Source organism: Macaca thibetana, chromosome 12 (assembly GCF_024542745.1).
Source record: "Macaca thibetana thibetana isolate TM-01 chromosome 12, ASM2454274v1, whole genome shotgun sequence".
NCBI classification, from domain to species: domain Eukaryota; kingdom Metazoa; phylum Chordata; class Mammalia; order Primates; family Cercopithecidae; genus Macaca; species Macaca thibetana.
Genome location: NC_065589.1, coordinates 118,859,596 through 118,876,881, shown reverse-complemented (window position 1 = coordinate 118,876,881; position 17,286 = coordinate 118,859,596). Strand labels below are relative to the sequence as shown.

Genomic DNA, 17,286 nt, shown 5'->3' with positions numbered 1-17,286 from the left:
GGTGGCTCAAGCCTGTAATCCCAGCACTTTGGGAGGCCGAGACCGGCGGATCACGAGGTCAGGAGATCGAGACCATCCTGGCTAACACAGTGAAACCCCGTCTCTACTAAAAAATACAAAAAACTAGCCGGGCGAGGCGGCGGGCGCCTGTAGTCCCAGCTACTCGGGAGGCTGAGGCAGGAGAATGGCGTGAACCCGGGAGGCGGAGCTTGCAGTGAGCTGAGATCCGGCCACTGCACTCCAGCCTGGGCGACAGACCGAGACTCCGTCTCAAAAAAAAAAAAAAAAAAAAAAGCCAATAGCTATTTGTTTTGCTTCTATCAATTTTATATAGTTGCTGCTATATCATATTTATGGGTATAGCAGTTTTGTGTTCAGGGTCAGAGAAATGAATAAAGTGGGTATTATAGTCTACTTTCAGAGAAGCCTATTTGTGTTTCAAAACCCTAAGTCTTTAATAAAAGTGGCCAGGAGTTAGAAACCAGCCTGGGCAACAGAGGGAGATGACTTAGGAATCCTTTTACATGGGCTGCTTCTGCCACTGACATTTCAAATTCTGACTTTTTCAGGAAACATAAATATTCACACAAGTTTATCCATAGACCATGCTCAAGATATATTGCTTTTGACTGCGGAGGGGCTGTTGGCTGCACGTATTTGCATTGTGCCAGGTGCCCAGCTAAAATATTTAACATATAATTTCATTTAATCCTCACAACAAGCCTGTATGATAGGTATAATTATTGTTGTCTTAAAGACGGGGAAACCGAAGCAAAAGGCCTAGGAGGCTTTCAGAAGTCATGCAGCCCAGTCAGTGTTGGCACCAGGATTGTGATCTCTCTGTCTTCCTGTAAAGTCCACACACTGTACTAGAGGCCACACTCTTTCCTCTCTACTACAGAGTGCTTTGCTTATTAGTTATTTTACCTAATGGAAAACTGCTTTTCTGTTTGTATTTCCATAATCTGTAAGCACAGGAAAAGTGTGTGTGTGCATATGTCTTTCTACACTTAACTCTTTGTTGTAGATTTTGTTTGGTATGACTCACGGTCATTTCACCTTTCTATTTCTTCCTCAATCACTCCCATCCCTCATTGGTCCTGTCAGAAGAAGCCTGTGAGGAGGAGATATGAGCCGTATGGGATGTATTCTGACGATGATGCCAACAGTGATGCCTCAAGTGTTTGCTCTGAGCGCTCATATGGCTCCAGGAATGGTGGCATTCCCCATTATCTGCGGCAGACTGAAGATGTAGCAGAAGTTCTCAACCACTGTGCTAGTTCAAACTGGTCAGAAAGGAAAGAAGGGCTTCTGGGCCTGCAGAACTTACTGAAGAGCCAAAGAACACTGAGGTGAGGACCACAGCAAGAATATGAGCTAAGTTTGAATCCCCTGTTGAACTCTTCAGGGGCTTAAAGGGTTTTCCTATAATTAATGGAGTTTTCAAGAGGTCCGCTTGCAGGAACAGGCACTAAAGGTACCAAGATGACTAAGAGACAGTCCCTGCCATCCAGAGGCTTTGAAATATCTGGCAAATATCCTTTTTTTCTTTCACTTTTTTTTTTTTGAGATGGAATCTCGCTCTGTTGCCTAGGCTGGAGTACAGTGGCACGATCTTGGCTCACTGCAACCTCCGTCTCCCGGGTTCAAGCGATTCTTCTCCCTCAGCCTCCTGAGTAGCCGCGCCACCACGCCTGACTAATTTTTGTATTTGTAGTAGAGACAGGGTTTCACCATATTGGCCAGGCTGGTCTCAAACTCCTGACCTCGTAATCTGCCTGCCTTTACCTCCCAAAGTGCTGGGAATACTGGCGTGAGCCACTGCGCCCAGCCCATCTGGCAAATATTCTGTAACTTATTAGGCTGATAAAAGATTTAGGGTGGACATAGTGGCTCATACCTGTAATCCCAGCACTTTGAGAGGCCAGGGCAGGAGAAGCACTTGAGTCCAGGAGTTTGAGACCAGCCTGGGCAACAAAGGGAGACCCCCATCTCTACAAAAAAGTTAAAACGTTAGCCAGATGTGGTGACATGCATCTGTAATCCCAGATACTTCGGAGGCTGAGGCAGGAGGATCACATGAGCCCAGAGTTGGAGATTGCAGTGCATTATGGTTACACCAGTGCGCTCCAGCCTGGGTGGCAGAGCAAAACCTTGTCTCAAAAACAAAACAAAACAAAACAAAAACCTCATGTTTGGTTCCCTTCTGTTTCATATTTGTCCAGTAGATGTTATTTGAGAAATGTCTGTGTACAGTATGCAATTCAGGTTTAAAATAAATAAATAAAACAACTCTGCAGGTTAGTATGGTTCATTATACTTTAGGGTCCTAGATAGGATGTTATCAGTCTTAGTCTGGAAAATTTTGATGCACGTGTGCATATATGTAGCTTATAAATGTACATAGTAAGGAGGTAACAAAATGGAGCACTCTAGTAACAGCATTGTCTTTTAAATGGATTGTTTTTGCTTTTTTCTTTGTTTCTGTTTCATGAATTTTCTAAAGTAAGCGTGTATTATACATACCGAAAAAGTATGTGGTTATACCATATTTTGTCAAATCTAAGGCACCGTACACACACCCTTATTTTTAGCCCTTTAATAAATGTCACGCGTATTAAACCGTGACAGCACAAAAATGTCATTGATTATAAGATGACTCAATTACAGAGATGTGAAAATTAGAGAAAGGAGATGTGAATGGGAACTAAGAAATGGGCGACTTAGAATACATGAAATGCAGTCTACTTTATCCTTTGGATAGTTTTTGTAAGATAAGTTAATGGTCATAGATGGGCATCCCTCTTGGGTTCTGTAAGGCTAAGTGAGCACTGGCTGATAAGTCGCCCAGCTCTCACTGTGGCTCTTCAGGCCATCTGACTCCAGCCTCCTGTACTCATACCTGCCCCCCATTATTCGTCTGTTCATGAAGGCGATATAGGAAGTTTTGTCATATGCCTTCTGAAACACAGGCATCCTGTGATGCTCTGGTCACCTGTCAGAAACAGAAGATGGTTTGTCACGATTGTTCCTCAAGAATCTGTTTAATCCTGGTGGTCCCACTTTGTAGATTCTTAGTGTTCACCAAGTACCTATTGAATAATTTCTAGGAATCTGTTGATTGGCGTTGGTCTAATCTAGGTTACATCGTTAACAATATTGAAGGGTCCTTGAACCAACTGTCTCATCCACATAAGAAGGCATTAATCAGGGATGATTTGTGGAAGAGAGGACCCTTCTATCAAACTTTAACCATGGGACTTGGTGGTTGTCAAGGATCAGAAAAGACAAAGGGCACCAATGTGAAATGAATGTTTGTTTTGTCCTAGGTGCAGTAGAAGGTACAATGTGTTATCTTTTTTCATCCTCTCAGCAGCCACATGACATGGCACCCTGTTTGACCAATAAGGAAAAACCAGGCTTAAAGATAGCAGAGTACTTATTTATTTTATGTATTTATTTTTGAGACTGAGTTTCGCTCTTGTTGCCCAGGCTGAAGTGCAATGGCGTGATCTCGGCTCACTGCAACCTGTGCCTCCTGGGTTCAAGCGATTCTCCTGCCTCAGCCTCCTGAGTAGCTGGGATTATAGGCACTCGCCACCATGCCCAGCTGATTTTTGCATTTTTAGTAGAGACGGAGTTTCACTATGGTGCCGGGCTGGTCTTGAATTCCTGACCTAAGGTGATCCACCTGCCTTGGCCTCCCAAAGTGCTGGGATTACAGGTGTGAGCCACTGTGCCCGGCCCAGAGTACCTTATTTACAGCAGAACTGAGATTAAAATCCAGGTCTGTCTGACCCTGAAACACATGCTGTTTTGTTTTTTGCCTTTTTCGTTTTGTACCTCTCATTACAATGCAGGATAGACATGCTTTTTAAACTTTATTCCATTGCTTTTCAATCGTGGCATGTGGAAGACACAGCTGGGATAAAATGAAAAAGATTTTGGTGCATGGCTTTATCACTTCCAGATGTGTCCCCTTGAGTAAATCACTCAGTCTTAGTTTCCTCATCTTAAAATGAGAACCGATCTCTGGTTTTGTATTCCTATTTGATTTAGCTACAAATTAAATAAGAGTTTGTGAAAAAAAACCTTGTTATGTAGATATAAATTATGTAAAGCTTATGTAGTTGACTGATCAAACAGATTACCCAGGTGTGGTCGTGTGCACCTCCCAGCTACTCAGGAGGCTGAAGTGGGAGGAACGCTTGAGCTTGGGAGATCAAGGCTGTAGTGAGCTATGATTGCACCACTGCGCTCCAGCCTGGGTGATAGAATGAGACCCTGTCTCAAAAATAATACAAGTAGTCAATTCATTGAATTCTGTTTTATTTCTTCTAGTCGAGTTGAACTGAAAAGGTTGTGTGAGATCTTCACCCGGATGTTTGCTGACCCTCATAGCAAGGTAGGTCTGGAAGTCATGCCTGCCCTTGTCTTTCCCCCTGCATGTCTGTGTGCTCTGTGTGATATACTATCCAAGAATGAGAGCGAATTCCCGATAGTGCAGTTCCGACCTTACAGAGTAACACCAGTTTCAGCACTAGTGTATGTTACATCTTTTTAAAACAGAATTCTTGGAAACTTAAATGTGCATAAAATTTCAAGTTAATTAAGTGTGCTTCAAGTAAGAGTTATCAGGGAGAGAATCAGATGGTCTTTCTTACATTCAGCAAATATTTCTGTATGTCTCCTGTTAGCCAAACAGTGAGGTAGGTGCTAGGGTATAAGATCGTATTATAATATCATGCATTTTTTAATGTTATAGTATATAGTGAAGAAAATAAGTGTATAATTATTTTTGTATCCCATGTAGAATATGTCTGTATAGGACAAGATAGAAAAAATGAAAGTATTTAATGGATTTATTGAAAAACCAGATTATTTCTTAAAATAGGATTTTGCTGTTCCCAAGAACTTGCTGAATTGGTGATCACTTAGCTGGTGCCCACACCTCCTGAGGGCCATAGGGAACACTAAGCCTGAGGAATGCTTTTTCTGAGGAGAGAGTCCCAGCTGAGGGGGAAACGCCCATGCGTATGGGACAGAACACTTTCCAGGGGTGGTGGAAAAGGGGTGAGAGAAGGACTCTTTACAGAAATTTACTTGGGGTCTAGATTTTAAATACCATTGTTTGGGAGGAGGCCCTTAGAGACTATTAAATGCTTTTAGAGGAAGAAAGTAGAGGGCAGGATGAAGATTTAGGGAAAGGGGTAGATAAAGAACAAAAGTAAGGTGTGGAAATGGATAGAACCTTAAATGAGCAGAAGCAAATCTTTAATGCTGACATGCAGGATCAACTAGTTTTCCTAGTAAAGATGGCCTCCTCCGAGTCTTCCTGGAAGAAAGAAACCCGTGGCAGCCAGAGAGCCCAGCCAGTTAGTCATCATCATCTTTCTTTTCCTATCCTTGCTTCCTCGTAGGAATTGTCCTTGAAATATCAAACATCCATCCACCCATTCATTCACCCAGTCATTTAACATTTACTGAGTAACTGCTCTGGGGCGGGGATATAGAAAAGAAGATACGGCCCCAGCCTTTTGAGGTGCTCATGAGCGTAAAGGGGAGTGAATGCAAGGGTTCTCCTCCCCTCTCCCCACAGCTCTCCTCACTCAGTGTCATTCTTGAAGCATGTCTTAAACTTTCTGCTATGACCCTCACAGCAAAGTCAACATTAACAATATTAATAGAAATCCACTGGGCACGGTGGCTTACACCTGTAATCCCATCACTTTGGGAGGCCGAGGCGGGTGGATCACTTGAGGTCAAGAGTTCGAGACCAGCCTGGCCAACATGGCGAAACCCTGTCTCTACTAAAAATATAAAAATTAGCTGGGTATGGTGGCGTGTGCCTGTAATCCCAGTTATTTGGGGGGCAATCACTTGAACCTGGGAGGCGGAGGTTACAGTGAGCTGAGATCGCACCACTGCACTCCAGCCTGAACAACAGAGTGAGATTCTGTCTCAATAAAAATTCAGGAAAGGCTGAGCTTAAACCTTTAAAGGCCACATAGATATCCAAAGATAAAATGTATCAAGATTTTTCTCTAAGGTAGTGTTAAAAGCAGTAAGATTTAATGCATAAGCATAATTAGATTCTTAAGATTTAAAACATAAGCACTATTAGATGGTTTAGAACATTGATAAATTTCTGTTACCTGTCACCCCTAGATTGCTGATTCAGAAGCAGAATGTGAGGATAAAGAAGGAAATTTGTTTCCATCAGAAGTCTCTTGTACAGTGAGTTTGGAGGTCTCAGTTTAGTTAATATTTGTTAGCTGCCTGTAAGCTAAGCCAGGAATCCCACAGCTAAATGACCTTTTTCCTGAGCTGTCTCACAGGAGACCCCTGGTGGTGAATAGTTGCTCTACTAGAAATGAGGCGGGATAGGGTTCATGGGCTGTCCAAGTAGAACAAGTTTCGTTAGCAAGGTAGGGATACTCAGTGCTACTTTTCTCTCTGAAATCGGTTCAGAGATATTCCACTATGCACTCTCTTTTGCCTTAGCAAAAATCATTACACAACAGCATGAGAATTATGTTAATATCTTTTATTCTAAACTGTAACCATCTGTTACTTTATGATATCCTGAAATTGGTGTACATTAAAATATCTGACGTGAAAAGCAATAGCTACACACTAGTGAGTAGGTGTTTTTATTGGCTCATTTTATAATAGTATGTGTTGACTGCTAGATAGTGAATAAGAATACTATAGAATTAGGACACAAGGATTTGTTGTTGTTTAAGAAAGAAAAGCCTTCATGATTAAACTCAGAAAAGTTCATTTCTCTCTGTACTGCTTTTTAAAGACGTATATTGAGGGAGGAGAGAATATTTCATTGGTTTGTAGCCTCTTCAGGTTTTCTTAAACGCATGAAAATGGTATTAATTCACTGCCAACTAACATGGAATTTGTTTTGTTGCATGGCCTCGTTTGCGGTGGAATTCACAACAGAGAGTAAGTTCCATTCCTTTTTCCTTTATCTGTTTTCTGCACTAGATTTTCCTTCTGTACTAGGAACAGTTGTTGACAGTGTTAACCTAAGTTACAAGAGTCTGGGCAAAGCACGTATGGGCATTTTTAATGTTTTGTAGACTTTGGAGGAAATTGTGAATTCAATATGTGAAGTACTTGGTTTTCATTTGTGTCTAGGTTTTCAGTATGTTTTTGGAGACTCTTGTGGATTTTATAATAATTCATAAGGATGATTTACAAGACTGGCTTTTTGTTCTTCTCACACAATTACTTAAGAAAATGGGAGCAGATTTACTTGGATCTGTGCAAGCAAAAGTTCAAAAGGCTCTAGATGTCACAAGGTAAGTGTTTAAGAGTTAGTTTTGACGTTACAGGATACTTGTAGGTGACTTTTTGCCATTCTCTTTTGTTACCCATGGCGTTTGTCACTCACTTGAATATCTTTTACTCAGTTCTCACTTTCTGTTGTTGACATACTTGTTGACATGTCTCACCAATCCATGAAATGAAATACCATATCTTCCTTGTGTTGATATTACTTTTGTATTTAAGACATACATAACAAACAAATGTAAAACTTTGGAAATTGATTCTCTTCTCATTAAAAAACATTTAAAGAAAACATTTAGAATATTTGTTTACATTTTTCTGAAGACCTTAGTGTTTTTATTACTTCAACTTACAAGTCATACTAGAAATTGTTCTATCAGTGTATGATGTAGAGTTTCCATTGGTCCAGGAAAATTCTCTAAATTGACAGTACATTGGCTCAGAGATTAATAGCACATTTGCAGTAGTTGTGACCCTTCTGGCTGTTATGAGAAAAGAAAAACTGCTGAAACCCAGAAAAGTTAGAAAAGACTACGTGCTGCTGCTGTTCAGAAACTGCTTCTCTATCGTCTGTGCAGTTGTGGGTCCTCAGTATGCAAGTATGAGAATTAAAAGATCTTGGAAGACACTTTGCAGTAATGTCTTGGTTGTGATTTGGTGGAATATGGATGGGGGGGAATGTCAAATTGGTGAACTTTTTTAAAGAACAAAGGAATAACTTCCAAGTGACTCAGAAAATTATCAGGGCGATAACTTTTATAAGTTACTACAACCTGGAATAATTATAGTTATCATAGAATTTCAAGATGAAAGGACCTTAAAGATGATGCTCATTTTGTCAGTGAGAAACAGACACTTTACCTTGACTTTGTGTTAGTGGCTGTTTGGGAATGAAAATCCAGGATTTCTGATGATTGCACTGTTGTCTGTTCTTATTGTTGCAGACTGTCTTGTGGGTGTGTGTCCTCACCTCCTGTCAGGGCAGGGGGGTGGTATGGATAGCACTAGAGCCTTCTCTGCCCTTTCTGGCTCCCTTGACTAGCACAGTAGCATATCCTGTCCTGCCAGCTTCCCTATGTGTGCAGCTGTTACATGACTCTGACTTCAAAGAATGCATCTGTTCCTCTACACCATGATGCCAGCTGTTTTCTTTTGGCCCTTGACCCTGTCAGTCTGTGTAATTGCATTGCTATAGAATTCTATTATCCAGAGAGATTTCCCTTCTGGTTTTTAATGAACTCAAAGTAATGTACTTGCATCTGTTGGTGAGGCCTTAAAAAAAGAATAATAATAAAATAAATAAATAAGAATGAAAGTAACGTACTACATTTGCAATAAAGCCTTCAAACTTTGTCATTCCTTTGCATGGCTAAACTTAGTGGAGTTAGGGGGCATTACAGTACACCATTATACCAATGAATTATAAAGGTTTAGCCAAGATTGACTGAGGGGCTAGGCTGATAAGCTGGTATAATCGAGTGGAGTAGATAGGAGGGCTCTTGAAAGGCTGGGGCCAGTTGTGACCACATTGGGACATGGGCTCAGTAGTACCAGACTTTTAAAGAAATGTGAGAAATGTGGATTTGGGCAACATATTTGAGAATTTTTTAAGATACTGTGAAGGCCAAACAAAACATATGTGAGCCAGACTTGGCCTATAGGTCACTTAATTTAGGTGAATTTACCAATGACCAGATCCATTTCATATTTTTAGGAATGGTAGGACTATTAAGATTGTATTCCTAAACTTTGGTGATTAAGGAATACAGTTGTGACTTCCTGTTAGTTTTCCCGGATGCCCCTTTAAGAGTCCTCATCTCAGTAGATTTGGTGTGAGTGCCTAAAGCATTTTTAATATTCCCTTCTTTTTCTCAGCAGTTGAGATACACAGTTGTTTAAGCTGATCTAGAATAGTCAGTGACTATTAATAGGAGGTTTTAGTGACGGCTGAGAATTGCTTCTCAGTTTATAGACTTGAGTGCTAATCTGCCTCGGTTTCCTTTCCTTTGCCTGTGCCTAACAATGGCGTATTTCCCGATTATACACGCCCATTACTGAAATGTCTTCTCCATCCACCCCATGCTGCCAGAAAAAGGGAGAGACATTTTGTGGGTGGTTTGTTGACAGTCACTTAAATCAGGTATACTAAAGTATACTTTCCTTCCCGAAGTGATCTTCAGAGATTCCAGGGTCCAACTAGATGGTGGGAGGAAAGGGTACTATTGGATCAAGTTCACTTTTTATTAGTAATTATATGTAGAATAACACTGGTACCTAATATATGCCATGTGCTTTTTATTTTTGTTGTATGATTTTATTTACTTTTCAAATCAATTCTATTTGCTTCATTTTAAAGAGTCAAACCTACTTCTTTATTTTACTACATTTATGTAGATTGGGAAAAATCTCTAAGGGGGTCCAAAGAAAGCAGTGTAGATATTTGCCTTGCAATTATCTGTCCCGTTAATATGGACGTTACATCACCATTTTCCACATGGGCCCCATTGTGCAATTTTTAACTAATACTAGTAATTACAGCATTTTAACAGAAAGAGCACTGACTCTCTGGCCAAGAGTCCCTGAGGGCTACTTGATTGGGTTAGAGATGCATGATGCCACGAGAAATAAGATCAGCAAAGGCAAGAATGGAGCAAGAGAAGGGGCTCCTGGGGCCCCAGGCTTCTGTGTGTGATTTGTGGCTGGATGGAAAATGTTTTGTCGCCGTCTCACAGGCGACACACTTTTGTGGTGTGCAGGGACCCTAAGCAGTGACCAGGACCAAAGAGGATGGTACGGTTAGTTTAAGCAGGGTCAGCTGTAAGCAGCCCAGTCAGGATGTAAAAATGAGATTTGGGTATCAGAAGTGATTTTTATGTTTAAGCAGTATCCAGAAAGGTAGCTGGAGGGAAAATGAGCAACTCCCTAAAATGGCGGGTAGAAATTTCTTCCTTAGTTTATTGCTTAGTCTTAATTTTTTAAATAGCCACTCAAAGTAAGTTCAGTTTGTGTTTGGGGACTGCAAAAAGATTTTCCTTTTTCCATATTTTCTGTATAACATATATTACTTTACATAAAACGAAAAGCACTGTTAAAAATGTGAACAGGGTTTTACATACATTAACTTACAATGATATGCTTTTGTTAAATAGTTTTATATTGTTTTGTAATAAATTTCTTTAAAAATCACTTTTTTCCCACCAACCTAGGGACTCCTTTCCATTTGATCAACAATTTAACATTTTGATGAGATTTATTGTGGATCAAACTCAAACTCCAAACCTCAAGGTCAGTAATTATTTGTCATTACAATTCAACCCTGGAACTCAAATTTGCTTAAATTTACTTTTGTTTGTACATGACCCATGTTTAGCTATTGTGAATAAATCTGCTGTGAGCATTCTTGCTTGATTCTTTGTGGACATGTTCCTGTTTCTCTTGGTTTGGTACCTAGTAGTGTATTTGCTGGTTCATTGGATAGGTATATGTTTAGCTTTTTTAGAAACCACTAAAATGGTGGTACCATATTGTATTCACCAGTAGTTTATGAGAGCTCTAGTTTTTCTACATCCTCACTAACATTTGGGCAGTACTAGTCTTTTTCACAATTAATATTTAAACTAGAAAATTAAGACATTCTTATGTGTGGAAATAGGTATCTTGTTGGAATGTTTAATATTAACATTCTAAGCTATGCAAGTTAATTGTTACATGTTGTGGAAAATCATACCTGTAATAACAAGACCAAGTTTGAGGGAGGATGTGTGTTAATTTGGATTAGGTCACGTTCATCGTCTGTTCTTTGATCATTAACTTTTTGGAGGTTTTAGGATGAGCCTAATAAATAATTACCTTTTTCTCCTGAAGTCAAAACTAGTTGAGAAGTTGATGGTGAAGTTAGGGCAGAGCATCAGCTTGATTACTGAAAATGCTGCCTTACAGACCATGGCCTAGAATGTGTGACAAGACTAGAGCTGAACGTAGCCTGCAGTCAGTGGCAGAGCTGGAAATCCCACAGGCCTCTCACAAGGGCTCCTGCCCCGGAAGTGTCTTACAGCATAGGTGAGGGGGAGAGCACGCTTCTCTACAGGCACCTAAAAATGAAGAAAACTGAGTCTTGTGCTTCTTCCTGTCCCCAGACTTACCGATCAGTCATTTCATGCTTTTTCCCCTGTTGGATGTCGCTCCATGTGGAAACTATCAATACAGGAGAAAGAAAGGCGATCACTCTCAACAGGGTTTACTTTTCTCTAGCCACCTGATAAGAATTGTGTTCAAAGATTCATCAAGTGTACTTAATGTTTATAGTTATTGGCTCTTTCAGGTCAAAGTTGCAATCCTGAAATACATTGAGTCTCTGGCCAGACAGATGGATCCAACAGATTTTGTAAACTCTAGTGAGACAAGGCTTGCTGTTTCTAGAATCATAACCTGGACAACAGAACCAAAGAGTTCAGACGTGAGAAAGGTATGTCCGAGAGAACTGATGTATAATTACAGATTGTTCCTGGGCTTGTGTTAGACAAATGTATTTAGAAACTTGAAAACCACGCCGCCCACACACAAACCTTTTGTCCCTAAGGCTCTGCTGTTGCTCTTTTCTCTCTCCGGCTCTGCCCAGTTTTGAACATAAAAATGAAAATCTGAGATCTTGCACGATGGGCTTATGGTTTCCCCAGGCATCTATTTTATATATTTTCTAATATGAAATCACTAGTAAATTAGTGTCTTTTACACAGATGTTTGTTTTCCTTATATCAGTTTGTAATACATACTTTGAAGACAAAATTGCAGACCTAGGGCTGGCTGGCTACAAGGTTCCTGATCGTTAAAATGTAGTTGAAAAGTTTGATAAGATGCAATAGATTCTTAAAAAAGAGCAAACATCTTTCAATATGTAGCACATAAGTATGTGTGTGATATGTGAGTATGTGCTTCTGCGATGGAATGTTACTTAAGTATTGCCTGCTACGGGCTGAAACATATTTTAGATTTGCATATTACCTCGATTAGGGCCTGTTTGGAACAAATGAGCTTTGATGATAATGCCCACTCCCTGTGGACATGCACATTATAATATTTGAACAAGGACTTACTGTCCTTACTATTCTATTCAGAACATTACAGATAATTTTGAATTATTAGCCTGAGGCTCCAAAAACCTCAGCTTATTTTAATACTAGCTCAAGCCAAATATAAATAGAACATTAGATATCTTGCCAGAAATCACTTCGTTCATTTACTGTTTGAATGAGCTTCAACACTTGTTTCAGTTATTTTGGATTATACAGTGTTACTTCGCAAAGCTTTATCTCCACTGACGTGCTACTTTCCATGCCTGCCCCCCTACTTCTCCTTTCCCATTGTGAGGTGTACTTAAATCCTCACCTTCACACCTAACTTATACCTAGGTTCTAGGACAATAATCCTGATCTTCAGAGGAATTTGAGAAGATTCAGATTTAATAGTTCCCAGTCCTGGCTGCAATTAAAATCAACGTGGATTTCTGAGCTCTGTTCCCAAGGAATTTGATTTCATTGATATAGGGCAGAACCTAGACACTCTGTTGTTTTTTTGATGGGGGTTCCTTTCACTCTTGGCTGATTTTTAATACACAGACAAGGCCTAGTATTTTGGGCCATGGCCCTGGAATGAACCTCAAGACATACAGACTACTGATGTAGTCTTGATCTGTTTCTTGCAAATTCTCTTGCTAGGCAGTGTTGCTCCTCAGTATCTTCAGGACTAGGCTTGGCCTCTGTGTTCCTTGGCATCTTCCCCACCACCCTACCTTGGACCTAGAGTTTTTGTGCTTCCTCTAAACCCACTTTAGTGGTTAGGGCCCTGTTACCCTGGGCAACTTCCTTCAAACTGATGGAATACTGGCCTGGTTTTCTGTATGTTGTCACTCAGTGCACTCTGTATTAATCATAGAAAGCTTCCTAGAGAAGATAAGATTCATCCTCAGATGTGGAATATGGATGCAGTTTGCATAAGTGATGAGTTTAGGGGAAGGACAATAGTCCTGTTTAAGAAATGAGATTTGTCTGGGAACAGTGAAATAGACTGATATGTCTGAAGCAGAGGGTTTGGGAAGTTGAGCAGTAAGGAGACTGTTTTGCTCACCCTGCATGCTCAGTGCCTGGCATATGCCTGGAGTAACATAGTAGGTATTAATATATTTTGAATGAATTAATGAATGATAACTACCCATATGGAATGATTTCATTTCAAATGATATTTTGAAGCCATCATTTTTAAAACTATAGTTTTGGAAGTTCCCTTCTTTTGACTTCTTTATTCGTTTTCTATTGTATAACAAATTACCACATACTTCCCTTGAAACAATACAGATTATCTCACAGTAATAAATCAGGAATCTGGCATGTGTTCTCTGGGTCCTCTGGTCGGTGTCTCAGAGGCTGAAACAAGATGTCATCTGGATCTGCAGTCTCATCTGAGGCTGAGATCTTCTTCCAGCTCATTGGTTCTTGGCAAATTTCAGTCTCTCGCCGGTGTAGAACTCAGCCGCCTGCTTTCTTGCTGACTGTCAACCGGGGAGCCATTCTCAGATAGTAGAGGCTACCAGGAAGTTTGCTTATTCAAAGCTATCGGGAGAATACATGAAGAAATAATAACTAAGAAACTCCCCAAATTCGACAAAAAACATTATACATCTAAGTAGCCCAACAACCTAAAAAAATTTGGATTTTTTGTTTGTTTGTTTATTTGTTTGTTTTGAGATGGAGTCTCGCTCTGTCACCCAGGCTGGAGTGCAGTGGTGCGATCTCGACTCACTGCAATCTCCGCCTCCGGGGTTCAAGTGATTCTCCTGCCTCAGCTTCTTGAGTAGCTGGGATTATAGGTGCACACTACCACACCTAGCTAATTTTTGTATTTTTAGTAGAGACGGGGTTTCACCATGTTGTTCAGGCTGGTCTTGAACTCCTGACCTCGTGATTCGCCCGCCTTGGCCTCCCAAAGTGCTGGGATTACAGGCACGAGCCACCGCGCCCAGCCAAGATCTTTTAATAAAAGGATTCACACCTAGACACATAATATCTAATTGCTGAAAGCCAAAGCTTGCTGAAAGCAGCAAGAGGGGAGAAACTCATCCCATGCACAAGATCCTCAATAAGATTAACAGCTCATTTCTCTTCAGAAACCACGGAGGACAGAAGGCAATGGATGACATTGAAGGTGCTGAAAGAAAAAAAGCGATTAGCCAAGAATTCACTGTTTGGCAAAACTCTAATTCCAAAATGAAGGAGAAATTAAAACAAAGCCAGCCATAGAATCTCTCTCATTTTGAATCTCCCTGATGCCTTTTTTTTTTTTTTTTTTTTTTTTTTGAGACAGAGTCTTGCTCTGTCGCCCAGGCTGGAGTGCAATGGCCCGATCTCAGCTTACTGCAAGCTCCGCCTCCCAGGTTTACACCATTCTCCTGCCTCAGCCTCCCGAGTAGCTGGGACTACAGGTGCCCGCCACCTCGCCTGGCTAGTTTTTTGTGTGTTTTTTTAGTATAGACGGGGTTTCACCGTGTTAGCCAGGATGGTCTCAATCTCCTGACCTCGTGATCCTCCCGTCTTGGCCTCCCAAAGTGCTGGGATTACAGGCTTGAGCCACCGCGCCCGGCCTCCCTGATGCCTTTTAAGGGCTTGCCTGATTAGGTCAGGCCCACCCAGGATAATCTTCCTTTGGATTAACTCAAAGTCAACTGATTAAGGGCCTTAATTACATTTTTCGAAAATCCCTTCTGCCATGTAACACAGTCATGGGAGTGATATCCATTATATTCACAAGTCCTGCTCACTCTAAGGGTGGGAGGGATTATATAGGGTGTAGTACGTTATGGGGAATCTTGGGGGCCGTCTTAGTGTCTTGACTACCAGGACTTTGGTGTCTCTTTTAGGGGGTTGGCAGAAGGCTACTGTAGTTATTCCATAATTCCTTGGCTCTTATTTTAGGAGGGAGCTTTTTTAGCTATCTATGCAAATTATGATGTGGTTCAAGTTACTTAGCAGACGCATTTCTGTGTTCTGTCACCTAGATTTTTTTTTTTAAATCATCTAAGATATCCGTGGCTCTAAACTATTTGGCTTTCAGTAACATTCCGCACTAACTAGTAAAGCATTACTTTTGATTCAAATAGTTGTATCATAGGACGGTATTAAAATAGATGTCCTCAAACTCTAGGGCGCTGCAGATTAATCCTTTTTGGAGGTAGATTCACTTTTATTTAAATTCCCTGTTTTGATGTACCATCCATTGAACATTTATAAATATAGTTGCTTTTGTCAGTGATGCAGCTGCCTTACCCAGGAATATGAGATGTTCTTGAAGTACTGTCAAAATGAAAGTAGTGCCTAAATAAATTAAAATACTTAGAAGAATTGTGATATAGCATATATCACTGCTCTAAGATCTAAAATTGATAAGATTTAAAATTATTTTAAAGCTGTATAAAAATAAAACTAATACCATTCTTATCTAGATCATTTAACACACTAAACGTAAAATACATGTCTGTATAAATAAACTTTGTTCTGCCTCATCCTTCATTTCCAGAGTTTTTTAAAGGTTATATTAGGGATTATGGAAATCTTGGTGATTTAAAAGCATTTTGTGATCTTAAACCAAGTTCTTCTGTTAATGTCCTGCTTTAATTTTTTTAGGGTGGGTGTTCTAAATACAGAAGAGCCCTTCAGTCTGAAATTTATACAGTAAATTCTCAGACTCATCTCTGGAGAATATTTTATGTAAACAGAGTACCTGGGGACTTTTCAGACATTCTCTAAGTCCATACAACCATGTTTGTGAAAGCACTTTTGAAGCATTTTAAACTAATACAAGCTGATATAACTCAGATTCATTGATTTTAGCATTTTTAATATTTTGTTTTCCTTCTTAGTATATTGGGGTGTTTCACATTGTGGAGGGAGGGGTGCTTAAATTATTAAGGTGTTTTTAAAATCAAAACACGAACGAATCACCAGTGAGGTGTGCTTACCACACTGAGACTGGTTTGGACAAGACGAAAAAGCCCAACCCAGTCTGTAACTGGCCTACTGTATTCCAAAAGTAAACTTTTCCATTTTCTCAGTGTGGGAGCCCTGACTAATTTAGTTGTGTGATGAAACTATGCAGACGTACACTAGACCTTTCTTAATGCACTGTATTGACATAAGATAATAGTCTATATTACTGATAGAAAGAAGGTGGGTTCTGGAGTTTGACCTCCATTTGACTTCTGCGTCTGCCACTCACTGGGGTCAGAGCAAGTAATTTAATGCCTGAGTTCTTGTTTATTGTCTATAAAATGGGAATAATAATACTTGCCTCAAACTGGGCATGGTGGCGCGTGCTTATAATTTCAGCTTCTTGGGAGGCTGAGGTGGGAGGATTGCTTGCACCCACAAAAAGAGACTCATCTCTAAAATACATAAGTAACACTTGCCTCAGGCATTACTAAGCGGATTAAATTTTTATTAATATATTAATAACATATATTAAAACCTAGACATTTTATTTGCAGTTGCAGCTCTGCTATTATTTTTTGGTGATTGTTTTGGTTTTGCTGCTGCTGTTATTTATGGAATAAACTGAGTACCAGAATTTTTTCTAAGATTAGGAAGCCATGTGATCAGTCAGAGGGAATGCGGTAATGGCAGTAGAATTTTAATTGTATGTTTACATGTTGGAATTTAGAATGCCTGTATGTTAGCTTATCACATGTGATTCTCTTTGTCAAATGAAGCAACAGATTTAGCCCCCAAAACATTGTTTTGAGAAGTGTGGGCAATGAAGGCATGGCAGAGAAACCTAGAAGTATAAAGATGCTGTTGGCTAGAGCAGGGAGAAGTATTAATGCATAAATTGCATTGAAAAGGTGAGATTTCTAATTAACTTTAAAAAAATATATGATTATAAAGGCAGCATGCCTCTAGTCTGAAAGCTAAGGGTTTTACTATCAAATAACTGAAT

The 17,286-nt window shown here is 40.0% G+C and overlaps 1 protein-coding gene across 6 annotated transcripts in view; it reads left to right on the top strand.

The window, feature by feature from the left end:
- The window catches only part of CLASP1 (cytoplasmic linker associated protein 1), a 310,910-nt gene that overhangs the window by 240,412 nt on the left and 53,212 nt on the right, over positions 1–17,286 (top strand). For 5 of the 6 annotated variants that reach the window (XM_050751936.1, XM_050751940.1, XM_050751939.1 and 2 more), the window contains 5 exons: positions 1,108–1,352; positions 4,342–4,405; positions 7,153–7,316; positions 10,512–10,590; positions 11,627–11,770. In XM_050751936.1, the coding sequence (XP_050607893.1) occupies positions 1,108–1,352; positions 4,342–4,405; positions 7,153–7,316; positions 10,512–10,590; positions 11,627–11,770 (696 nt within the window). The remainder of the gene's footprint in view (positions 1–1,107; positions 1,353–4,341; positions 4,406–7,152; positions 7,317–10,511; positions 10,591–11,626; positions 11,771–17,286) is intronic. The other variant, XM_050751937.1, reaches the window with a different exon arrangement.